General features: G+C 37.8%; 1 protein-coding gene across 2 annotated transcripts; it reads left to right on the forward strand.

Moving 5' to 3' along the window:
* The first annotated feature begins 58 nt into the window (after nucleotides 1-58).
* On the forward strand, nucleotides 59-7,857 carry LOC127969125 (mitogen-activated protein kinase kinase kinase 8). 2 transcript variants are annotated; one of them, XM_052570832.1, is made up of 8 exons: nucleotides 59-202; nucleotides 760-1,093; nucleotides 1,337-1,507; nucleotides 2,813-3,074; nucleotides 4,037-4,143; nucleotides 4,787-4,939; nucleotides 5,939-6,185; nucleotides 6,300-7,857. In XM_052570832.1, the coding sequence occupies exons 1-8, from the start codon at nucleotides 171-173 to the stop codon at nucleotides 6,422-6,424; spliced, it is 1,431 nt and encodes a 476-aa protein (XP_052426792.1). In that variant the 5' UTR covers nucleotides 59-170; the 3' UTR covers nucleotides 6,425-7,857. The 2 variants fall into 2 exon arrangements, with proteins under 2 accessions (XP_052426792.1, XP_052426793.1); XM_052570833.1 differs by lacking the exon at nucleotides 59-202 and adding an exon at nucleotides 336-358.
* The last annotated feature ends 1,323 nt before the right edge of the window (nucleotides 7,858-9,180 follow it).

Genomic DNA, 9,180 nt, shown 5'->3' on the forward strand with positions numbered 1-9,180 from the left:
CTGTGGCAAAATTAAAGCTGATACGTGTCCTCCCAATGAGAAAATACCTCTGAAAAGAGAAAACGAAACCGCGGTTGACGTAGGCGCGTGGCGGAGGCAGCTCATATTCCTCTTAAGTGCGCGCGTCAGTCAAGAGCCTCCTCATTTGAAACTATGGACAACGAGTGAGCATGTGCACTGCTGTGATCACACTGACCGAAAGGTAAGCAAACGACTGGGATTTCATGGATATTAAATAGTTTTAATATACTGTTCGAGCAGCGATTGCTTTTATATTTTAAAAAGTACACAGCCGGTCCATCAGGTTGGTTATTGACAATGACTGAAAAACTTGTCTTCTGCGGCTGCCTATTTTCTAGTAAGTTAGTGTTTCTGAGTTTTATTTTTTTATTTTTATATATATAAATAACGATAAATGATTGTTGTTGTTGTTGTATTATTACTTAATGATTCCACATGAAGTATAGAAGATGTGGTTGTCAGAATTGGGGGTCTGTCAAAACAGACAGTGAGTCTAAAATATCTTTAGGTTTCTATGTAAAAGTTTTAGCTGCCGTTTGTTTTGAAGAAAGCCCATCTTGGGTTTTCCCACCCCCTGTAAACCACCCCTCGCTTGCAGGCAAAATAGAGCAAGCAAGCACATCAGGAAACATGCCTGACCACACTGTAAACATACATTTGCATGCAAAACAAATGGATGCATGCACTAAATTACTTTAGTTAATGTTCTGTTTCTAATGATCAAACATTCTGTCGTAGGATTCAATCAAGGATGGAGTACGAGAATAAAAATGCTGGTATAGAACTGCTTCTTGCTCACATGAACATTGAAGACTTCATCCAAGAGGCAGAGAATTTCTACTGTGTTGGCGAGGAGGTGGAAGCAGGGGTTTCATTTGAGGAAAGTTTCTCTCAAGAAGACATGGATGAGATTGAGGAGACGCCACAGGATCTAATCTCACATGTGCAAAATCCTGGAAAGGTCCGTTACGGGACTGCATCCGACCTCCTGGACTTTGTGAATACGGTTTCAAACATCCCGTCCTCCTCTCTGTTGGAGGTGGGTGAAGAAACGGGGGTTCTGCTAAACAAGGTAAGCTCTATAGGTGGTTACTTTGATGAAATAACATATGGATAATGTATACAGTAACAGTTGCAATGTACAGTTCAGTATTAAAGCGTTGTGTACAGTAAGTGAATGAATTGTTAACACTGTGAGATTGTTGGCTCAATTAAAGCAGCTCATATTATAAGTAAAGGAGTGTTTACTTGTTTTACAGTTTGTCATAGTTACAGTTTGCCTTACTCTCATGAACACCCTGTTTTGTTCTTGCAGACAGACATGGTCATTAAGGAGGGGCATTATCGCATTGACTTGGACGTCCTTCTGTTTCCTTGGAAACTAACCTACAAGCCCCTGGGCCCTGGACACGTTCCCAAAGGCTCATTTGGGAAGGTCCATCTGGCTCAAGACACCAAAACACGGAAGAGAATGGCATGCAAGCTAGTAAGTCTGGGAATCCAGAGAATGTTACTCTCAGGAATCTCAACTTTTATCTTTTTTTTTTTTTTTTTTTTGGCAAAGGAAGTTGTTTTCACTCCAATATATAATAGGCATGTCTTCCCTTCTGGGAATCTGTGTATTTTTTTTTTTTTTTTTTTTTTATAAATTAAGCGAAAACACAGCTTTTCTGCCACACTCAAAATACTATGTCAAAAACAATTTAATAAGAAGAAAAATAAGGATTTCAAACATGAAGCCAGTCATTAAGTAAACTTACTGAAAATATAAGACAGAAGACATGTGATACCGCATGATTTGTTCTTGTGATGATCTTCTGCACCAGCGTGTGAGGCCACGAGGCTTTATGCACAGGGGAAAAAAATGGCTCTGAAAAGAGAAGCGCTTCTTGTTGAAACGGTAGCAGCAATAAATGAATATTTCGAAAAGAGGAAGAGCACTTTTGGGAAACAACCCAATTCCCTTAAAATGTTTCGAGGGTCAGCATGCAGCAGGCAGTGTTTGAACAGAAACTGAGAATGGCTCTAACGCACACAGGAAGCTGACAGGAACGCCCCCGTGGAAACATGCAGCCCACAGAGACGGCGTCTCAACTGTGTGGCAGAGTGCAGATGTCTAGTGGAAGAAGACATTTCAGACTTGTGGTCAGTTTAACAGGTTGTTGCTGACTTGTACAAAAATAGTCTCATTGTGGCCTAACAATACTTAGTGATCAAGGTGGTCCAATGGTCCAGTCAATGTCCAGTATAATCGAGTAATGTCACTATAGTTTGGTACTGCATTACTTGGTGACTTTGCGAATCATCAATTGAACCGATTTGTTAAAGCACAAATTAATTTGGGCGGTTAACAAAGCAACTGTCATTATGATTGAGTCATTACATAATTCATGTAACCGTTACGTTCTAAAGCAGTGATTCATTCAGAAACGCTGGTCCATGTGTGTTTCTTGGAGACACACGATGAAGTTCCAAACGTAGGTTCAGGAGGAGCCTAATCATTCAGTCCTGGCAATCATCATTAAGCAGAACTCATTGCACCATCCCAGCATCAATTATTTGCGTGATTCTAGTAATTAATATTGTGGAAGTATATGGGGAAATGTGTAGAATATTTTACAGTGTCGGTTCTACCTTCTCTAAGCCATCTGCATTTTGACTTTCTTTTCAAATTATTTGCATATATGAATGCTTGAATGGCATCTATGCAAATAAGTGTAACGAGCAAGCTCAGTTTTGGTGCACTTCCAAAATGTCTAAGATTAATAAATTAGGTGTATGTTCTCTCCAGATTCCCGTGGAACATTTCAAGCCTGCAGACGTGGAAATCCAAGCCCGGTTCCGTCACGAGAACATAGCAGAGCTGTATGGGGCATTACTGTGGGAGCAGACGGTGCATTTGTTCATGGAAGCCGGTGAAGGGGGCTCAGTTCTGGAGAAGCTGGATAGCTGTGGTCCAATGAGGGAGTTTGAGATCATTTGGGTCTCTCAGCAGGTTCTGCGAGGCCTGGAGTACTTGCACTCTCACAAGATCATCCACCATGACATCAAACGTAAGAGCTTTGGATTGCATCATAAAGGATTTTTTCTGAAATAACACTGCAGTTTCCTGCCAAACTGATTGTTTATGACCACTTTACCTCAGCTGCTCTGAACTGAATGTTCAAAACACATTTCATAAGAAGGGTCAAAAGCAGTTCAGTGCTTTTTTTCTTTGCAAACCACTGTTATTTCCCCTCTAAATGCAACAGAGGTGCTCTGTAGGTAAATCAGATAATGACTGTGTGGTCAAGGAAGGTATTTCCTTTATTGGACAGAACTTAAAATGAGGCCATCAAGAGGAAGCAGCGATGTTAAATGATTGACAGAGAATTAGCCACAGGCTAGAGAAGTGTTTTTAGTTTATGCCCGTCTAAAATGAGGAACAGAACATAATGTAATATTGGCCGGGTTGTGGCTGACAACATTCTGCTGCTGTTTAGTCATGCGCAGGAGCCAATCAGCGCTGCAGCTCATGACTTCTCAAGCGTCTGGAATTTCCAGTCAGGAGAGCGAGAGCAGGAAGAGACAGACGTGATTACACAAATGTTTTACTTTCAAGGGCTTATTCAACAGGCAGCCCATCTAACTAGTGTTTTCAAATTTCAGTAAGACTGAGAGAGTAATGTGGAATGAGTCTGCTTTGTGGTTTTGTGGACTGGCTTTTTGACATTTGGCTTGGAGAGGAAACCTGTTATTTCAAGCAGTGTAAAATATGGAGGGAAAGCAAGAAAAGGGGGTTTTGAGACTTCTGATGATCTGTTCATCAACTAGTTGTCCCATGAGTAATGACCTTACTCCGCTTCCGGAAAACAACACCTTGCTGCATTGGTCTCGCTATGCAGCACAAACAAGAACTGAACAGCCTAAATTTTGCAGAAGTTACTGCAAACTTCTCAAATATTACTAAACACTTCTGAATGTTTTTTTATTTTTATTTTTTTAGCTTACCTAAATTTCTTTTTTGTCCCTGCAGCCAGTAATATTGTGCTAATGTCCGCAAAAGCCGTGCTGGTGGACTTTGGGCTTACAGTACAAATGAAGGATGATGTATATGTTCCTCGGGACTTACGTGGCACAGAGGTGAGTTTGTTTGAGGTCACTTTGCACACTTACATTTTTCCATATTTGTTCAGACACTGTGTTGTGACTAAAAATGAGTTTAGTCTATATTAAGATACAAAGCGGAATATGGCACTTCCTGTTTGTGCTGAAGGCAGATGTCCTTTAGAAAGTCATAAATATGCATTGACTTATGGTATGTACATTTTTTAAATAGTTACATGCCGATTCTGAAAAAGAGATCTGAAAAGCCAAAAAAGCATGTGTGCTCACAAACACACTTTCCCCCCCATAACATTCTGTTCCCTAACAAACTCTGGGAAAGGCCGAAAAGGGCACATGCACATTAGCTGCCTCAGTGTTGACATTTTGCCCCACTCGGAAAGTCCAGCATGCCTTGTTGACCAGCACTGAAGATTCCCCACAAAGAAAAAATAAAGTTGTTTACTGTAAGGCAGTACAGCGAGCAGCTCACCAGATGTTCACTAGATCAGAAACAGTTTTTCATATTTATATTTTTCAGAATGACTGGACAATAGAAAGCAGCCAGTCCAGTCCAGTATTCACTACGCAAAATTGAATAAAAATAAGTTGCTGCAAATTCTGTTGAAAGTCTCTGCATATGTGAATTCTGAGCTTATTGTTTTTTTTTTTTTCTGTACAGATGTATATGAGTCCAGAGCTGGTTTTATGTCGAGGACACAACACCAAGACTGACATCTACAGTCTGGGAACCACAATCATACACATGCTGAGTGGAAGCCCTCCTTGGGTTAGGAGATATCCCAGAACAGCATACCCCTCATACCTTTACATAGTGAGTGTGCTTATTTGATATTATCAACATGCATTGAACTGCTTGCTCTTTTAATTGTATTTTGTTTGTATGTAATTTACTGCAACAGTATAGGGGGAGTCCCTGAATGTGGCAAAACCCTCACCCTATGAAACTGACTATATACATTAACCACAGAGCGAAACACATAAATGCCATGCAGGCTGATGTCATGACATAAGGGCCTATATTAGCACAGCATGTATCATGCTGATTGATTTGAATAATAATAGTAATACATTTTTATAATTTATTTTTTTATTTGTATTATTTTAAGCTTTTGCTCATTTAGTTATTTTTTTATATTTATTTGTTTCATTTAAATCACATTAAATTATGGTACTTCTTTATCATTTTAAAAATTAAAATCGCATATAATATTATTTATAGCTTTTTTTTTTAAAAATGTTTTTCTCTTTTAGTTTTTTTTTTCAGTTTAAACATCTGCAAAGGACGCTTATTCTGTATAACTGTAATAATAATAACAATTCTGTATAATATTTTTTATAGTCTTTTTATCTTTATTCTTTAATTTTGTTTCTCATTAATTAAACTGCTATATAGCAAAGGATGCTAGTTTTGTAATCATTCTCTAAACATCTTTTTATATAACGTTTTTTTGATGGATCACAAGATAGAACTTGTGATGGCAAGTTCTTCTTTCCATCGCAAGCAATTTCCAGATATCTCTTTTATTTAAAAAAAAAAAAAACAAATATCAGCAGTTTAAGCTTCCCCTATGTGTTGCAGGTTAGTTTGCATGTTTCAGTTTAAGAGCTGCCCATGTAATGGAAACAGACAGAAGACTTTATTTTTGTGTTCGACATTTGTACTGCAGCCCAACTAGTTTCAGTTCCCTTTTCACACACTACAATTCCTTTTCATGTAAATGAAGGTAAATTCATGTACAGTGTCCCTTTGCATGTCGCCGCTTGTGAATGCACCTGTGCCATCATTGATTTTCACAATGTCTGTTTGCAGATCCACAAACAAGCTCCTCCTCTGGAGGACATACCTGAAAGCTGCAGCCCTGCGATGCGGAGGCTCCTGGAGCATGCACTCGATAGGGTGTCTGCACAGAGGAGCTCTGCCACAGAATTACTAAACGAGGAGGCCCTCCATCCTTCTCGGGAAGACCAGCCGCGCTGTTGGAGTCTGGATTCTGCACTGGAGGAAGGCACACATCCACTGCTGCGACAGCACAGTCAGCTTTCAGACACCACCCAAGGTACATCACACAGCACACAGCACATGCACACACACACACACACACACACACACAGTATACCATGTCAAATTAATTTAATTGCATGCCTAAAACCCTTTGCTTCTCTATTTTCAGATTCTTCCTTGTACACTGAGGATTCTGGGCACTCAAAGAAAAAAGGATCCCTCTATGTAGATCTGGGCGCATTGGCTGGCTACTACAATCTGGTTAGAGGGCCCCCATCTAGTGAATATGGCTAATTAAGGTGGATTTTTGCTGAGGACCAGTGGGGTGCTTGCATCAGAATTGCATAGACAGATCAGTTCTGTGGAGCTGAATTAATCTTCAAGATGATTCAGCAAATTCGGTATGTTGTCCTAAATGAGGACAGTCTGCGCTGATTGGACAGTGTTTGGACATGAGCTGTCCAATCAGAGATGGACTTCTTGAAGAGAAGACAGACTTGTGGTTTTTATTGTTTGATGAACGGTTTGTGAGGTGTGGTTTTGTTAATGCAGTTCCTTGTCTGTGTTTTGATAGCATGAATGTATCATATGTACATGAAATACATTCTAGGGATGCACCAATATTAAAGTCTGGCCAATATAGAAAAGCCTATAATAGTTTTTTCTGTTATAGATGATAAAAATAAACGGCTGATTTTATAATCGTACACTATTTTGTTTAAAAGAAAAACAACAACTTTTATTTAGGCATCACAACATTATAATGTACAGTATGAAAATGCATTTTCATTTTGAGACTTGCGAAAAAAGGCACATTCAATAGTGATTTAAAATGATTAGTGTTTTTATAAATACATTTTCAGCAAGCTATAGATGATTAGCCAAAAGTAATCAAAATGCAAAAAATAAAGCAAATGCATTAACAATTACAATCTAATATTGACTCTGCATCCCTATAATACAGATTAATATTTCTTTGCAGATCACTGTAGCTGTGCTAGGTGTATTGATTATGTATTCCATATTTGGTCACATAAGGGGCAGGCCCTAATGACAGTAAATCTGTGCTTAAATATGCTGAAATATACATTAAAATGATTAATATTATGCTACATTAACTTTGCTTAATGTTTTTATTTTCAGATTTTTGACTATTGCAGTGCTATGTATGTTAACAAAATATGTATTTCCAGTGAACTATACAAAGGCAGGCCTGTGTATGCAGAAACTATATGCGTTCTGATCTACATTTATTGTTGTTTTAGTTTTTTAGTTTTTTTTTTTTTTGTGAAATATGAATCATAATATGTGTGAGTCTGTTGACTTTGAATATTTGTCCAATGACATGAGTCTGTCTGTGCCCATTAGTAACTCATTTCAGTTAATATTTTTAGTTTCATGTTTATTTGTTAAAATGATTATTAATGTATATCTGCAATCCCCATGTGAGTGCCATGTCTTTAAATAGCTTTACCTGAGATACATTGATAATACAGTCATTGTACAGATAATGTAAGTGTTGCCGAAAAGCACACTACTTTTTGTTTTCCTCACAGGGAAAGGTTTTCAGATGATACGGAAAATAATCTCAGGGTTTTATTCCCATGGAATGTGTTTTTGTTGAGTAGTTGCAATGCAAGACAATGGAATGTGCACTTAGATAAAAAATGTAATCGATCCTCCATATAAACCTAATGTTTTTAATTAATAAAAACTGACTTCATTAACATGTTGTGACACCAAAGCAATTTAGTTGGCTGTACATCTCTGTGAAAGCTCCAGTTTGCACATTCTTGTCCAAAAACTAAAAATATTGCACATATCAGATTATCTGTATCTGCTAAAAATCTGAATATTAGCAGCCTTTCATGTGTTTACACATTGGATAAATATATGTAAAGCCAATATACTGTCAATTTTGCTTTTATTTGATGACTATTTTATCAGAATTTATAATGGTTGTAATTTCAGATAACAAAGAAAAAAAAAAACATCTGGCTGTTTCAATCAATAAACAATTCTTTAGAAGTTTCTTAGTCATTCTGGAAAGACCAGAGAGTAAGTGTGTGATGATAGTATCACCTGAGATTAAATCTGACCTTATGAGATGAAATCTGACCTTGTTTTACTTGGAGGGGGAAAACATTTACTAAAAAAGGATGAATAATGTGTGATTCATGACTTGAAAAATTGCATTACACGTGTGGTATAAGTGTTGAGATCACGTTTATAAAGCCTACAGTATCAAGTGTAAAATAAAAATGCCAAATTTGATCGATGATAAAGATAACTAGGCTTATGCCATTAAGCGTGTAAGTTCAAACTCTTTTAGGGAACTGAGAATTTAGTGTGCAGTAAAGTTCAGGAAATGATCTACGCAATGACTTTCAGTACGGAAAACATTAAGGTGTTCTGGGGTTTGTGAGATAAAAAGCTTTATATTGAAATTATTTTAAGAGGCAATGCACAATAATTTCCAGTAGTTTTAGACTGTGTGGAGATCTGTTGATAAAACCACACTTCACAAGAAGCAGCAGAGTCACACGTGCAGAACTATTTCCACGCAGTGACACTGAAATGAAAAGTGTAATTTCTTGAGAAAAGGAGAGCATGGTCAGCAGAGCTCAAATGAGGAAGTGGGTTTCCCCTGCAGATAGGTTCTGACTTTGAAGTGAAAGGTGGAGGGGGTGAGACAGAGACTGTATTTCCTGACCTTTATAATGCACAGTGACAGATTAAAATTTACAGTAAAGAGACAGAAATTTTGACACTGTGTCAAAGATGTCATTCAAAATAAGCACTTATCTACACCCAAACGCCCATGCATACCGACATATTTGCTTGTTTGTTTCTTCTGGCTTATCAAGATGAGTGCACTTTGTTGACTTTTATTGATTCTTACCAAACTAATGATATTTTCTGTCCCTCCGCTAACCCTAAACCTCACAGAGTGCTTTTTGCAGTAGATTTACTTTAAGGTATTATTTAACCATATCATATCTGACACACACACACACACACACACACACACTCCTAAAGCCTCTAAATTA

Source organism: Carassius gibelio, chromosome B12 (genome assembly GCF_023724105.1).
Source record: "Carassius gibelio isolate Cgi1373 ecotype wild population from Czech Republic chromosome B12, carGib1.2-hapl.c, whole genome shotgun sequence".
Lineage (NCBI taxonomy): Eukaryota > Metazoa > Chordata > Actinopteri > Cypriniformes > Cyprinidae > Carassius > Carassius gibelio.